Source organism: Schistosoma haematobium, chromosome ZW, assembly GCF_000699445.3.
Source record: "Schistosoma haematobium chromosome ZW, whole genome shotgun sequence".
NCBI lineage: Eukaryota > Metazoa > Platyhelminthes > Trematoda > Strigeidida > Schistosomatidae > Schistosoma > Schistosoma haematobium.
Window position 1 is genome coordinate 57,361,584 of NC_067195.1, and position 18,168 is coordinate 57,379,751.

Genomic DNA, 18,168 nt, shown 5'->3' on the forward strand with positions numbered 1-18,168 from the left:
GCACGAACTTAATGTACATTTGTTAGTTTGGAAGGTTTTATGACATTACTCGATTTTTAGGAGTCAAACAGAGAGGCTTCAGGCCTTTAGTAAACATTTTGCCTGTAAACTAGTGAGTTGGCATCCAATTACTTAGATTTACAAGCATTCAGTTTGTGTTACTGCGCCTCTATCATGCACCAACATTATTTATGTTTGTCTCATTCCCGGTAGGGCTAGACTGCTTTGGTCATACAGGAACTTCCCTTCCAAGGTTAAACGGATTCTATTTCGTAACAGCTGTTAAGTGATTTTCAATTTTCAGTTTTTGTCTTTCTGAAGTCATTCTGCTATGTAAAGCATACAAAGTATGATTATTTACCTCCTTAGTTTATGTAATCATCATTGTCAGTTTCAAAGTTGATTTCATTTACATAAATTCGATATATATCTTCAGATAGCTATAACGCTGAGGTAATGAATGTACCTTGATTCAAGTAGAGTATTATCAGTCAGAAGTAAAGGAAACTACATCTAAAAAGTGGTAGATTACAAAGTTCTCCATCATATCATTCCTTTACTTGAGTGAATAAAACTTAAGCAGATTTGTTTCAATATACCTATTTTATACTAAAACTTTCCAAGTAATCATATTAGGCAATAAGTTGTTTTTATTACAATCATCAGAGAATAAGTTTAAATGACATGATGTTCAATATCAACAATAAAATTTGTATATAATGTAATAATTATTTATTTATTGCCTTTTATGCCTTTCAGTATAGATCTCAACTGAATGTTTACTGAAGATCTTTATACAAATAGATTTATACGAAAGGCAACATTTAACATCTGATAGATGTTAAATATTTGAAAACAGAAAGAACCAACCAAAAAAGAAAGATTAGGAATAGTAATATTCCGAAAGAACTGTCAACTATACAGAATAAATGCAATATCACAGATATGTTTGTAAGATAATGTAGATTAAGTGAATTAAAAGAAAATGAATCAATAAATTAAGATTTTTATATACAACTTAAAGTGAATAGTTTTATGAATTCATGGTTTGAATAGCATAATTTACATTCCATTAGAAAAGAGAAGAACAAAAGAATAAGAATTATCACATAGAATATTTATAGTATAGTTTGTATTCATGGTTAAACTTCAATAAATGAATGGTATACATACTTCATTCATTACGTAACAACTAGAAACTGAATAAACTCCACACTATTTGATTGACTTTAAAATGTAAGAGTGTTACTAAGGACGACCTATCAATTTTTGTCACATTTCTTGTATTCTCCTTACTCCAACTTTTAACATATATATATGGCTTGGCAATTCGGATATCAAACACAAAAGACATAAATAAAAAGTCATATTCCATTAACAAAAAGGAATACAGGTGAGTGATATCAAGAAATGCTGTAAGATAAGTGCCAAAAAAGCCTCAAAGAACATGTATATAGAAAATAAGTGAGATTTAGTTTGCAATTTACACAGTTGTATCTCTAAATTATTGTTTTATAATTGATCATACATTTAAAATTTGGTAATTTAATATAATTCTTAATAAAGCCAGATAGACTGCATAGTGGATTAACTCTTTGACTGTTTGGCGTACATCTACAAAATAAAAAAATGATAAACGTAATACATTGTCAGAAAATAAGGATCGTATCAGTGGGGAAGAATAAAGAATAACAATGATTCTTATACAACACATAACAAATGTTTTCATAGTTTCAAGAGCAATATACATTGAAAATAATCCCCTCAAATGTGAAATTAATAAATAAAATGTAATAGTTTAATTATTTAGTCAATTAAAGCTAGACGACCATGAAAAACTTAGAAGCACTGAACGGCCATTTTGGCCTAGTATGGGACTACTCAGCATTAAGCATCTACAATCTCGCTCGCAGCGTTCGAACCCAAAACCTATCGGTCTCTTGCGCAAATGCCTAATCTCTAAACTACTGAGCCAGAATCCAATGGTGTTAATGTCTATTTTCAACCAATCCACGAGCGGGATTGTAAATGCGCACTGACGAGAAGTCCCATACTGGGACAAAACGGCAGTGCAGTGCTTCCAGGTTTTCCATAATGGTCTAGCTTCAATTAATTCATGAATTCAAGCTTGAAAATTTGATTGACATTTAGTCAGTCTTAGATTTAATGAGTAATGACAGTTTGGATCATTATAATTTTTAACTTCAGATTAGTGACTGCGTTTAAAACTTTTTATTAATAATCTATACAATAATCCGCAAGCCGTCTAGTTTGCAAACAATTTTTTTGTTCCTCATTATTATATAAATGCACATTTAAGTCATTTTCATGTTATCTGACATTTTTTGAAGTTTTTTTATCGTCACCTATTTTGCTTCGTTTTTTACATTAGGTCTAATCTTTATCTCACTTGGTAACCTTTTTTTCACAACCTTCAATCTAGGTGATCAAAAAGTTGATTCCGAAACACAGTTATCAAATAAGTACGATGATGACAACATCATTGTTCTTTTGCACTGAAAAACTCAACGAAATAGATATTTCAGGAAAATCATGAAAAACAAATAACAACAAATGAGTCAACAACAACATAATATGCATATGTGCAAAGAGTAGATGCATTATCATATTTTTCGTGGACATATTTTATTCAGAAACATTTGGTAATGTTAAGCGGCAGGTCGATCAACCATCATATCTCAAATAGCATTACATACTAACTTCATTCTTAATACTCACATTATTAATTCCGGAAATCATCTTTCTTCGTTTGACCTTTATTGACTCAATACAATTTATGCTGAGAGGAGATCAAATATCATACTCTAGTCATGTCACCATTTACTGTATTCTCAAAATGATTATAAAAAGTAAAGTGAGGCTAAACGTGTTAACTCGAATCCAACGCAGATAATCAAAAATGGGATACTGGAAAATGCATTAAATTAATGTATTTTTACTGGTTAATGTAGTCAAAACAAGAACACCGATATTATATAATAGTACTGTATTTCTTTCTACTTCTAATAAAACTAACATATTAAAAAAGGACTTTTTCTAAGGATAATATGTGCAGGTAAATATAAACTAAATGTGATCTCTTGGTTTATAAAGACTGAAATCATAAAAAGTTTGAGAGAAAAACTTCAATAACAACAAATTCATCAGTATAAGGTTGTGGAGATTATTGAGTTTCTGATTGAGATCATGAACTGAATGATGTTAGATCACCACTGAAAACCCGGAAACACCGTTTTGTCCTATTGTGTGACTCCTCAGCAGTGCGTTCGCGTGCCAGATCGAAGGCATTGGCTTCGAATCTCGTAAGCGGGATCGTGGATGCACATTGCTAAGGAGATCGACAATAGTGCTTCCAAGTTTTTAATGGTGGCCTAACATCAATCGGTTCATGATCTCAATCAAAATAACAAATTTGTTTCAACAAACCACAGCTTTTTAGTACACAAAATACAAAAAAGCTTATTCCAATAATACTTAATATCCCCTTTTTCTAGTTTCATCTACTCAATTTATGTTAAATGACATACGGATGTATAATATCATGTCAGTGTTGAATAAGCGAATGCAAAGAAATTTAACAAACAGGTAATATGATTAATATGAATTGCATAGGATAATTCATTTCATACTAACTTCATCTAAAAGGCTGAATACAAATATCTGCTAAATACACAAACGAATTAGAAATTAAGGATAACATAACAAAACACAATTACAAATAAAAACTACATACAACACATTTGATCAGCTTCACTATATACTTTGAATAAAAATGTATGAATGTATAATTAGGTATTAGATATAATAATAAAATATAAATGTATTTTGCCTTACTTGATGAACCATTTTCTAATGAACTTCTGAATTCTTTTGAAGAATCAATTAATTTCCTATTTTCTTTGAATATATTTGAATCTTCAGGAGTTTCAAAAACCAGATAAACTTCTTTACTAGATCCTAAATATTGTGTTGATGGTTTCGATTGATGTAAATCTTTTGAATTCATTGATTGAAAAGAGAGAAGACTTTGCTTTATATCTATTTTCTGCATATGATCCACATTATTATTATTATTATTATTAATTTTAGACTTTATATATATTTTATCATTATTTGGCATATAATGCTCTCCAGTCATTGCTTGTAAACTAACCACATATAATGTATTTGGTAGAAGATTATCCAAAACTATAGATGTTTCACTCTGTTCAGAAGAAATAATTAAATTGAAATTATTCAATAACATTATACATTGGTTTATGAATATAAACAACTCTATGTTATGAATTATTTATTCATTTCTTCTCTTTGTTTTTGTTGTTACTGTTGAGAATTCTCCTATTTAAACATTAGATTTAATGAAATTTCACACCTACATGTCACTTATCACATACACTAGATCTGAAAAGAGAAATTAACTCGCTAGTTAACTTCAATTTCATAAATAATTCAATGATATTTTTCATAGATTTGATTCCCTTGATAATTTTTCAACAGAATATGAACAATATAAATTATAAAATGAAATGAAATGTATATTTCCATAACAATATCCTTGTAAACTATTCAAATAATTGTATTGGTTAAACTCCATTGAACTAATGTCCAAACATTTTGTTAATTTTAACATGTTAAATATGATATCTAGTAAATAGTAACCAGTGATAATGATCGAAATGTTATAATTAAACATCTTAATCATTCCTATTTGTTATAAAGAACAAAATCATACTTACGTTTCGTAATACTTTTGTTTCAGCTCTTGTATGATCAATTCGAGGTCGAAGATTTGGCCATGATTTCCATACAACTGATTTCATTGCAGTATCTCGGCTTGGTCCCCAGATAATTCTGAAAAATGAAAGTAGATCAATTAGAAATAAATCAGTTTTGTATTTATAATCTTTATGTTTAGTTAAATGTCGCTTATAATTGACTACACTATTAACGAGATAATGTAATCTGTTTTTTTTTTAAAAACTCGTTAGTTAAAGCTGACAATGCAAAAATAGTTGTCATACTTGAAACGGCCGATTTCACATTTATACATCATTTAATCAAATGTCTGTCATTAACAATCATTTATCTAATACATTATCAATTCATTTCAAGCCTAAAATAATGGATGTATAATCATGTCTCTATTTGATAATTGAGCAAACTGTCAAAAAAATGTTATCGTGAATTTATGTTTATTTTTTTGTCAGAACGTCTACAATGAAAAGTAACATATCATACAGCCTATCTTTATTGTGATAAGTCAGAAAACTGAATTAGTGTCTTAATATTATACTTATAGGTTGTAAGGGTTATGGCGCTTCCAGGTAACTATGATTAAATGAGATAACAAAAAATATTTATAACCAGGTGGTTTGTGAAAATCAGGTCCAGTTTTAAAATTCGTATCAAGGAATAACTTCAGATATAGAACTATTGTATACTAGATACCACTCCTTCAGTGCATGACCACACAGTACTACACACCTAATTCCCCACACGCTTCAGCTGGAGGATATATTCTATAAAATCAAAAGTGAGGCTAAATTATGTAGAAATTCTTAGATATATTTAAACACTTTAAGAGTATAACTGATCTGTCTCTTATTGGTATATATGCATCCTATGCGTAAGATTCAAACGAACAATACAAAATGACTTAAAACTTCACCCTATTTCACAAGCTAGCGACTATCAGTACTAAGTGGATAATGGGATGACGTTTGAAGCGAACGGTATTGAGTTGGAGTCACGAAGTGAACATCAACTGTTGGATGTATGCATATCCAGCTGATGAGTCCCGAATGAAACGAAACGCGCATTCTGGATTCCACTGTTCGCCTATAATGCTTTTGACTTAAATCAATATTGAGGCAGTCCAAACAGTAAGCACATATGCTAATAGAAGACTGATCAATGGCAATCCTGAACATCAATGGGAAGATTCAAACAAACAATACAAAATGAATTCTATGAGTATGTTGAAATTTGTTTTAGGTTAAGAATAATTTATGTGTTACGTAAATCAATGAAACCTAGGCGTTTTAGCTAAAAAAATGTCTCAAAAATCTCACCTGTGGTGCACTGGGAAAATAATTTTACTAGTCTTGTCACTGTAGATTTCTTGAGTAGTTAATTGTTGATAACTCCCAGATCTTGATACAAGAGCACCTGACTTCCAAGATATATTATAACTGATCGTTGGCGTTACCGATATTTGCTTATATGATAAATTTTTTGGTTCTGTTATAATATCTAAAACTGAGTTATAGAAATAGTAATTATGAGCAATCAAGCTAAATATTATCATATTTCTGGAACATTTACAAATGAACCACGATAAAAATATTAGGAGTGATGAGATATAGTATTTCTTACCCATTTGAGATTTTGTCATCTTCTGAAAGTCTAGATCTCAACAGTCAACATCTGAATGTTAGAAAAGTCTGTATCTTTCACTAAAGTTTTCATGCTAATTGATACTTATTTTGTTTTCCATACGTAACGTCCAGAAAAATAAATACTACTATGAAAAAAAAACTTTATTTGTCTAACTTCATTAACTTACACTCAGACAAAGACATATATTACCACAAATACTTTTTCTGAAGTTTATAAGATTTACATCACATGTGAATCATGCTGATGTACTTTTGAATCATAAACAGTAAATAGTTGTTTGTAGACTGCACACCTTTCATTAAACAAACTGATTTTATTTTATGGGTATAGTAAGATTTTAGGTGGAACATATCACATTCTATAGAAGAGTTTAGATAACTTGACCTATGACAAAATAAAAACGTCTTATTTTGTCCAGTGAACATATCACTTATTCACTGCCTTTTTATCTAACGTTCTCTACAAAATTTTATCATAATATAACTGTTTGCGCTAAGGAAAACAAGTTCAGCTGAACAAATGTTTAACCGGATCTTGCCTCAAGAATGTAACAATGTGAATTATATTTTTTTACAGTATCCCAATTAGTAGAAAAGTTGAAATTCAGATGAATAAAGCACTACTTAAGGTGTAATTAGCATTCTTTGAATTGATTCACTTCATCAGATTAATTATCTGTTACATACAAATAAGTCTAATTATGCTGATGTCACTATATCCAGGTTAAAGTTAATTCTCTTTAAAATATACATGTTTGTATTCAAGTTTATAGCGAATAAATGTGATGTTTTTATAGTAATCAAATAATATAGATTGGTTATGTGTTAAGAGCATGATCTTCAATAGATTAAATGTAACATTTTGGGATGTAATTTCCAAGTTAATCGTTTCATTTAGTACAGTGAATACATTTCACCTTCACTAGATACATAAGTTTTAATCATAATATTACTACTGCTTAGGTATTTAAGGTGTAAATCAATTTGTAGCGCATCATTCTCCTGAATTTCGCATGCTTTCTTTCTCGCTTCTAATTGCTTCGTTTTTGGCTTTTTCATCCATATTTTATTGTGTTATGAAAGTACTTTTTAGTTCATTTACTTTAAAACTTATTATAGATCTTGTAATTTAACATAATATCCTCTTTAGAGATTATTTAAGGCTGAATGCTAGAAAGAGTCAGTTGCTCTTACGCTAACTATTAAATGGTGTTCAAGACCATATTATAAGGGCTTCATACTGTATCATTCGTAAAGTAATGACTTTCCAACCAGTTATTCCAGTATAAATCCAAAATGATAACTGAATCTCTGTAGATGCGTACGCTGGCTAATTTTATCTAGACTGTACAATTAAAACAAGCAACGGAGCCTCAATGAAGAGATACTCTTTTTATGAATTACCAAGTGAATATTTTTCGCTCATTTAAGAAAATATAAGTCTTGCTAAAAGTTTGCTAAATATACAAGGCGTAAATGACCAACTTTAGGCAGACTACAGTAATTTACGCATTCAGCTGCTTTTGATATGTTCTGGACTCATTATAAGCTGAAAAGGTAGAAATGAATATAAAAGGTAACTCACTATCAACTAACCTTGTGTAGTACCTAAACACTTTGGTTTTTTAATCCATGAAGCTAATTTGACTGTGGAACATGCTGGTGTACACAACCATGCAGAAAGTTCAACATTATACCCAGATGTATAGACAGGGTGAATTTTTTTGTCCGATCGTTTAGATGATTCTTGTTTTTCAGACAATAATTCAATTAGATAACGACAATTAAAGTTAAGATTCGTTAATTGTAATGTTGCATGTCTTAAAATGGGCTTTTTGAATCTTTTACCGTCAACATGATTGTTGACTCCATGTTTTACTGGATTCAATAAAATATATTTTTCATTTGAATTCAGTGATTCTTTACGCCGTCCAGCATTTTCTATTTGAGAATATGAAGGTTTAGTAAATTGATCAATATTATTGGCTATTAAAGCTTCTGATTGAAAGGAATTTGTTTCATCTATATTATTACCAGTGACAATGACAGTTTCAATGCAAACTTGTGGCGTCCACCGAACAATTAATGGACGTGAACTCACTAAAATAAATAAGTTAACTTGAATTAAAACAGTAGTATGTGGTAATATTTAAAATGTCAGAACCATTTTCTTCTCTTAGATTCGGAAAACAACAATAGTGTACATTAGTATATCATGAATGGATAATTGAGAGTGGATGAAGAACATTGATTTTATGCTTTTCTGAATGAATAATAAATATCAACTTATTTTCAGAAAGGGGTTTTTTATGGATATTATAGTAATGTAATAGTTGGGTTCATGAGTCAACTGAAGCTAGACCACCATGGAAAACTTGGAAGCATTGAACGACCGTTACTTCCTAGTACGGGACTCCTGAGCAGTGCTCATTAATGGTCCTCCCGGCGGGATTCGAAACCAGTCTCGCGCGCGAGTTCTTAACCTTAAGACCACTGAGCCGGAATCCAATGGTGTTAATGTCTAACTTCAACAAATCCACGAAATTGCACCACCGTCTACTACTGTTTTCAATGAGTTATCATCTCAAAACAAACATGGTTGAAATCCACTGGTCACTGTTTCTCACTAGAATTATTTTCTCATATAGGCAAAAATGAACTTATAATACGTTTCTTTAAGCTAATACATCTATTAACATAGACATAAATCCACAGAAAACATATTTACACACTGAACCAGATCCTATTAGTACAGCAATATCATTAATAAACTAGTTTGAATATATCGACTAAATGATCTTGTTTGTTCTTTTCTTTATTTGATATTTTGAAAGCCTGAAGAATTTTATTTGTTTTCCAAAAAAACACTTATTTCGATATTACAAATATAACATTTATCATGATGAACTCTCCCCTTCTTAAGGATGATCTATAAGACATAGTAGTATAAGTTTATATTTCCAAAAATGTTAGTAAAGACTTTTAAATTATGGTAAAGACTCAATAATTTTAATGATTTTAACATAGTAAACTATCATTCATTTTTATTTTATCAAAGATAATTATGAACTGAGATTGATATCATGAATGAATCAATGTTGGATCATCATTGAAATCCTGGAATTTCTAATGAAAAGCCGTAACCAATGGAGTTCGTTCATGTCTATTATGAGTCAGTTACTCTCTGAAGAAAATGGTGGATGGTCGCGCAATATAAACGATATGTTGAGGTTAGACATTAACACTGTCGGATGTCGGCTCAGTGTGCAAAGCCAAAAGTTCTAGGTTCGAATCCTTTTTGCGCACTGCTGAGGAGTCTCATAATGGGACGAAGCGACCGTCCAGTGCTTCCAGGTTTTCAATGGTGATCTGACATTGATCCTTTTATGATAATAATCTAAGCTCATCAATCTCCACAATACTTTAATGATAATTATGAACCCATTTGGGTAACACAAACGTACAAAAGCGATGATAAATGGATATAAATGACTTACATTGAAATATAATTTAATTATTTTTTACACTATATCTTATCTGTACCAAAATCTTTAAGCAAAGTAAATAATAATTATTAACCATCAGAAGAAGGGAAATACACATATGGCATGATTAGGTAATCGGTGATAATAGAATAATTAATATTTCATATAACCATTAAATAAGCGTACTATATAGAAACATTGGTATAACCTTTAATGCAATCGTTTTAAAAATAAGCCTTAAATGTAGTTAATTGCTTAATTAATTAAACATGATTTTTGATTGATTATTTACATACAGTATCATAACTAAATGAAATATAACAGATAGATATTTCCAATGGAAATTAATAGAATGTATTAATACTGTCAAAGATTTATGTAAACATGAAGATAAATTGGATTGTCATATTAAAAGGATAGTTAGAATGTCCCAGTTCTAGTAGTTGAATTCATGAGTCGATCGAAGGTAGACCACCATTGAGAATTTGGAAGCATTGGACGGCCATGTCATCCTAATGTGAGACTCCTCAATAATTAATATCCATAATCCCACGCGTAGAACTCTAACCCAGTACCTTCGATCGTGAATGCTCACTAGTGATGAGTCCTATACTTGAAGGAAACGGCCGTACAGTGCATCTAGGTTTTTTTATAGTAATCTAACTATTAAAACATTATTACAATCTTTACAAATTTCCATTCTGATAATAATTATCTTAATAATTTTACTTACTTGTTTGTTGATTTAACTCTGTTTTAGATGTTTGTTTTAAATCATATTCATATATTTTGAGTTCAGTTATTAAACCATGTCCATCAAAGACAGCTACATCAGTTTCCACTGATAATTCTGCAGTTTTAATATTTATATGATTAATTGATGAATCAGATGGTAATGAACTTTTAAATACTAAACTTTTACTAGTTCCATTACAAACAAAAGAAACATCCGATTTACCTATACAATGATCAATAATAAAAGGTAATAATATTAAATAGAGTCCAAATATTTAAATTATGGTTTATTACATAAATCTATTGTTCGTTAAGTATACTATCTTTTTTATACAGTAAGCTATTCATTCAGACATGGTAACATTTAGAGTGTATGACTGTTATTAGGTGCAAAATTATAAACTTGAATCATATAAATTTAACTGAAGACAATAAAAGAAACAGTAGATTGATCTTCAAATTTTACATCTTTGTCTTCAATTAAATATATTACTGAAGTCAGTATATTAGATCTTAATAATTTTAGTAGTACAGTGTAAAAGGTCATTTTTCCAACTATTCATGGACTTAAATTTATTCCAGATTATCATTGAATATCTATGTGTTGTAGTCTTTTCATAAAATCACTTCATAGAAGTAATTTAATTAACAAGAAGCTAGTGGTTATATTTAAGATGGGATTATATTATGGACATGGTCACAAACTAAAGAAACCAATCTAATGGGTAACACAGTATTACTTCAACCTATATACTATTTACAAACAATTTAAGAAATACTCTACTTTTAGTAAGGACAGTGAACTACAAAGTACTCTTTTAAATGGAAAAACGAAAGAAAGAGTAACCGAATGGATATTTATAGGAATAATGAAATATTTAATAACAGTCAATTAATTAGAACCTTAGATAAGATGTAAAATGCAGTGGAAAGCTTGGAATTTCATTTACTTTTCCCGACTCCAACATGTACAAACGGGTATAACTAATTCAGCATTGTTGTCTGAATCCTAAACATGTAGTCCGTAAGTGTTTACTCAAAGTTTTTCAATTTTACGCATAACTCATATATTATAATACGTGACACGTTTGAACAAAAAAATGTACAAAACCCGTACATCATGAAATAAATCACTCATTTAAGAATGGCTAACAGGTTAATTGTATTTTTGTGTAGACGCTTTTAATGCAATCTTCAGTCAACATACTAAACAAAATGGTCTAAATAATGCAGCGGAATCCATGAATCTAGTAGCCCGCCACATATAGAATTCGGTTAATTATAAACATCACCTGAAAATAATATTTCAAACTTGTTGTCACAAAATATTGGTAAAACGTCTTGAAGAATGCTTCAAATCAACATTTCATCCTACAGTTTGTCAAGTTAATGAAAAAACAAAACATCTACTAGTGAATTTCTAATACTTTATAGGGTCAGACAACGATACATATATTATAAGACTAAAATTTTGATATGAATACCAATTTTCTGCGTTGCGAAGACCTACCTGAGTTGTGGGTAAGGTGGTCTTCAGAGTATGACTCATCATAATGGTTCAAATACTTCTTGTTTTTTAGATGTTGAACAGTGTTTGCATCAATTTTCTTTAAGTTGGCAATTAGGGAATCTTCTCTATGATCTTGGATTGAATCTACGTTTGGAGTATGAATAAACAAAGTATTTGGTTGTGATCTAAGTTGAGTTGAACCCCATTCACTCATTGCAATTACCTGAAAAATAATTTGAATTACACAAAATAAAAATCAATACATATTGGTTCCATATTAGAAATCCGTATGACTTGAAAAAAGGAAATCAAGCTATCTAATTAACACTAGATTTATGATCGTTAAACATTCAACATTCATGTAAACACCTTTTTTTCATATTTTTTTATAATCAGCTGATTGTGTATCCCATCATTAGTTATTAAATTTTGGAGACTAATTTCATATCCATTATACGGTTATGTTCAAAAAAGATCGTACATGATTACTTTAAAAACAGAGAATGTTTCATATATAAAGTGGAGTATAATTTCATAGAAGAATATATCAAGAGTATACTTTCTTCATAATTAGCTAATATTGATACAATATACCTCAAAATTTGTTTTATTTTAACTTCTTCAAAGATGTATTTTAAAATACCATGTTATAAAAACGTATACAATCTCTTCAATTTTAACTGTTCAAATGGTAGTTATAGCTAAATGTATGCTCTGAAAAGTTCTTACCTCAATTCGATACAGTACTCCAGGATAAAGATTTGTCAGCTGATAATTTGTTTGAGACTAAAGAAGAAGAATTTTTATTAAAAAAACTCAGCGATTATTCAAGAGAGTAATGAAGTCTATTTCAATATGATTAACAAAATATAAAGTGGGTAAATAGAGCATTATCTTTTCCACAGGATTCTATATTTCTCATGTATTGTATTTATTAAAGTTCAAGATTTTAGATATGATAATAAGATGAATGATTCTTAGGTGGTGGTTGGAGGTAGTCGACAGTAAACCCTGGACTCGAGTTTCGTGCTACTTTGCATTCGTCAGCAAGGTGTACCTGTAATCTTTAGGGAACTGGTGCTCCCTGGCGGATTCGATCCTGTGTCACTCAGCTTCACAGTCAGAGACGTTACCACTGAGCTATCCGGGCCGCGACTGACCTCCTGTAGGACTGAGATGTAATCACAATTGATTAATCACTGGGTGGTGACCAATGTCATGCGTGTCAAGTCCTTATTTAGTGCAGATCGAATGCTATCGACCATGTTGAAATGTGGCCAACAGTCTAGGTGTCTCGACATTGCGGGCACTATATATTGAGATTGGTGAGTGGTTGGAGGTAGTCGACAGGAAACCCTGGACCCTGATTCTATGAAATTAGTTACAAACATAATTTCACTTGCAAATTTATTATTTATTTTATCACATAAATCACATTAGTCAAATAGGTGGAAACAATCTCATCAGTTGGATAGATTATTCATATGTTTATTTATCAATAAAATATTTATTCATTTAGAAATACTGTGTGCCATTGATTTTATAGTGGTGTGTGCTACTGATTTCTATAGATATAAGTAGTATGTATCATCAATCAAAAGTCGAGTACTTGGAAGCAGAAGGTTAAGAAGACCGAAGAAAAGAGAATGAGAATAGTGAATGATTATTGTGGAAATGAAGGAACAATGAAGTCTGGGACAATTAATGAATATTTTGCAAATGAAGTATTAGAGTATGGTTTTTCTATTTAATCAGGTAACTCTGTAATTCTGTACCAAATATATGATCAACTGTGTTCTACGTCACTACAGTGTGTTTCCTATGATTCCGGTAAAGTCACCTAAATGTTTAATATTTGACTTCTATGGATCAATTTTTGCTTATAAAATGATTGTGGATAAACTTATCTAAAATGTGGTTTTGATTACTGATTCATCACGGCATTCATGATTCCTAGTGCACGCCTATTTAGGAATGTCAAACAGCTGTACATAATACTTATCGCCTGTTACTTTTTCCAAGTAATAACTATTATTCAAGTGATACACAGATTAGTATTTTCTTATTTCGATAACCTTAAAGTAACCGCATTATTCAAAATAACTATAAAATGTGATATGTAGTAAACAAATTTGGGGTGAAAGTAAACTTTACAACAGTCAATTCATTTACTTGTCTTTCATCTCTATAGTTTTTGAGAAAAATGATTCTGGTGTATTTTATCGGACATGCAGTAACTTTTTTTCTTATGTAGATGTAATTTCAAGAAAATCAATGTTCCCGTTGTCGTGCAATGAATATATCAGTTACTCTGATGTTAATTGAATCACTCGGAGAATTAAAAGGCTAAAAAGCCTGTATAAGTTCAACAGATTTGTTGTTAATCATTTAGCAATACTGTGACAGAAAAAATTGAAAATCGGAGCCATATATCTATTCTACCATCAACGAAAAACTACATTTATAAATGTCTATACAACCCCTTAATATAAAACTTTAAATAACGATTAGTTATTTCTGCAAGTCATTATATATGGTCTAACAAGAAAACTAGTTCTCATGTATCATACTACACCAAAACTATGTAGATCTAACTAGCACACATCAAATTTTGTATACACAGCTTGATATGATTCTAATTTCAATAAAGTAGATATTAAATTAATAGTTTGGGGCTTATTTACCGATCACAGATCGATTTTAATTAGGTTGTTTTAACTACGATTATTTACTTGGTTTAACCGATATCTTAGAATTTATGGTAATATACTAAGTGTAAGGACAATTTGTTTATGAACATATAAAGGGGGTTTCAATTTTCGTATAGCCAAAGCTTCAATAAACCTTAGTATACGTTCTTGAAGGCTTTTGTATAACACTACAAATGCTGATTTGATATCAACCTTATGACCTGTCTCAATCAAATGTTTCGCAATGGAGGATGATGTCTGTCTATCCTGTGAACTTATTTGGCCATTGGAATTCATTTGTTTCTGCAACCATTTTGGTATGTGTTCACCCACCCTTAATTGCAAATCACGATTGCTTCTTCCTATGTACGTGTTTCCACACATACACGTAAACAGGTACATATATATATTAATATATTACATCACTATTTTTGTTGATTCTTAATGAATTACATTAACCAACCAAAGTTTATACAATAATGTTAACCTTATTGGTGAATACTATATTATCCTAATAAATTTTCTACATTATAGCAATTAATTTGTTGTGTTTTTCCTATAATCTGTTTGATTCTTGTTTATCAAATGAATATTTTAACACATTTAACCAAAAATCTTGTCAATAGTGAACTGTCATGAAATAATCTAATACAATGGTGTGTATATGTGTGTCCGTTAAAAGTTTCATTTTACATTTATCTACACTAAATACGTAATTTGTAGTTGGGATATATCTATATGAAATAAAACAACACGTTAGTCTGGTGAGCAAAAAAAAATGGATAAAAGTATCCAAGTGGTCATCATACTGAATTATTAGTATTAAGTAACTAATTTTAGTTTAAAAAAATTTTTTTTGTTTTACTCTGTCTAATAATTTTGATATGAACTTCACTCTCACCTATCAACATCAATAATTTATATGAATCAATAATGAAATTCGTAATGTTAACTTACCGATGGAACAGTATGTACAAATTGAGTAGGATATTCAGTGAATTTATGATTATTATCTATATTTGCAGAATCAGGACCCCAAGAGATCTATTGAATAATGATAAATAATATATATAAATAAATTATATTGAAATCTATTTCTATATGACGTAAAATTTCATATCAGAAATACTTTAAAGTTAAATAATCTTGTATATTCAAAATAAAACAACAATAACTTCATGAATGATGGAGGGCTAGGCTGAAGAGTTGTTAATTGTACAGGTGTAGATGGAGTGTCAAAACCAAGAGAACCTCATTGATTTACTGCTGCCACTTGAAATTGATACCACCAAAATATTTCATTGAGATAAATGAATAGTTTGTTGTATGATCAAATATAAAATAACAATAAATGGATAATCCATAGAACTACATTACTTGTATCCATTTGTCATGAATTAAACGTAGGATTGATGTAATGTTTGGAAGGAATTTTAAGAAAAACATTATCTCTTATGATTGACAAAACAGTAATATTCTTAAATCATAACAATTTGCAAGCAAATTTATTCATGTTAGAAAAAACAAGTTATCATGAACATTTCTATGAAAGAATCTTCTTGAATAATCGGTTTACTCAAAGTTTACATTATGTGGACTGTTGTAAAATGTAAATATTGATTTTTGGAAGATTTAGAAATAGAATATAAGAGTCATATTTAAAGTATGATAACGGTAAAGAATAAGCTTAAATATGATAAAACTATAGTTTTATTTTGCTAAGGAAAAATTGAAAGCTAATGGATATTGTGAACTCTCTTATGAATTACTATTACCTTTTTTTAAACAATAATGTGCTTGATACAAACTTTAGATAATAACGGAACGATTATATTATTTGAAGCTTTCTCATTTTCAAAAATTTCAAATGCAGTTTCTGGAACAGATTGTGGAAAATTAAGTTTCTTTTATTAATCTTAATGTCTAAAAATGAAAATCATGAAACCCTATGAAATTACTCAGGTAAATTTTGGTGAATATATGACTCAGTATTTTATAATGTTTAGGGATTAGTTAATTCAAACAACATTAATAATGGTTATTAAGAGCATAAACCTAAGAGCTCTAGACAGTTTTTACGTCCTAATGTTGAGCTCCTGAACAGCTTTCCAGCACTTCTAGGTCTTGAATAGTTATTTGACTTAGGCTAGTTTATACTCTCAATTATATCCAATAACCTCTCCAAACCACCAAACTGACAATATTGGTAATGTTAATCGCTCAAAATATTAGCCTCAGTAAACTCTGTTACCATATATTTTAATCATAAAACTAATCTGTCAACAATTGTTGATTAATTATTTCTGTTATTTGTTGTTTAGTAACATAACTTTAAAACTTAATTGTGTTGAATGATTCAGTAAAAGCACTTACCCTATACTCAGTAACTGGTAATACGGTAGTTGCTGGACTGTTCCACTGAATCTGAACTCTTATTTTTCCATTAGCTTGTAGTGTTAACAATTCGTCGGCCAAGTCTCTTGGAGGTGATGGAGGGCTAGGTTGAAGAGTTGTTAATTGTACAGGTGGAGATGGAGTGTCAAAACCAAGAGAACCCCACTGATTTACTGCTGCCACTTGAAACTGGTACCACCAACCAACAGCAGGATCACTTAGTTGGGCACCTTTTAATGTAGACTAACACAAAGAAATGTTTACATTATAATGATACTAAACTTATTATCAAAATCCTACGCATTCAAGCATTATTCAAAGATTCATGAAATATAAGGAAATATTTGCCATAAACGGTGATACTACTTTTCATTTATGTTGGCTTACCAAACTCTTTATCGCACCACAATTTTCATCAGGTTTTCATTAAATTGGATTCATTTATTAAGGAATACTTCCAGTGTATCAATAACGAACAAACCAAGTAAAAATTTCAAAGCTCATAATATTTAGAATGGAGTTTATTCCTCTAATTGCATTTTTCATGAATTTAATTACTTTTGTAGGTAAGCAACCGTTTATTAAATAATCTAATAGCTTAAATAATTGGCTAACTAATTATTTCTAGGATGAAAAAAATAGGTAAATTTAGAGACTGCTTTGTTCAAATCACAATCTTTTACACATAGAAAAAAGGCTTATTTCCTCAACAACAACAAAAAAACGTAGACTAATGAATACTTGAAAATTTTAGTGTTGATAATTCTGAAGCGCTATTCTTTATTAGTAGCCTTGAAAAAAAATGCAAAAAAATATCTATAGCAATTATCAGGATTAAATTACATTATATACAAAAATAGATAGTGGTTAGCAATGGAATCCAAGATGCGCGTTTCATCCTATTTGGTGATTTGTCATCTGGATGTACTTGCATA

The 18,168-nt window shown here is 29.9% G+C and overlaps 1 protein-coding gene across 1 annotated transcript in view; it reads right to left on the reverse strand.

Annotated features, from left to right (window-relative positions):
* Positions 1 to 742: 742 nt before the first annotated feature.
* The window catches only part of MS3_00010433 (uncharacterized protein), a gene marked incomplete at its 5' end in the record, with an annotated part of 46,430 nt that continues 29,004 nt past the window's right edge, over positions 743 to 18,168 (reverse strand). The window contains 10 exons of the mRNA XM_035731763.2: positions 743 to 1,614; positions 3,856 to 4,225; positions 4,758 to 4,872; positions 6,093 to 6,279; positions 8,016 to 8,519; positions 10,638 to 10,862; positions 12,150 to 12,372; positions 12,879 to 12,935; positions 15,797 to 15,883; positions 17,213 to 17,476. Coding sequence (XP_035589729.1) covers positions 1,523 to 1,614; positions 3,856 to 4,225; positions 4,758 to 4,872; positions 6,093 to 6,279; positions 8,016 to 8,519; positions 10,638 to 10,862; positions 12,150 to 12,372; positions 12,879 to 12,935; positions 15,797 to 15,883; positions 17,213 to 17,476 — 2,124 coding nt within the window. The 3' untranslated portion in view covers positions 743 to 1,522. The remainder of the gene's footprint in view (positions 1,615 to 3,855; positions 4,226 to 4,757; positions 4,873 to 6,092; positions 6,280 to 8,015; positions 8,520 to 10,637; positions 10,863 to 12,149; positions 12,373 to 12,878; positions 12,936 to 15,796; positions 15,884 to 17,212; positions 17,477 to 18,168) is intronic.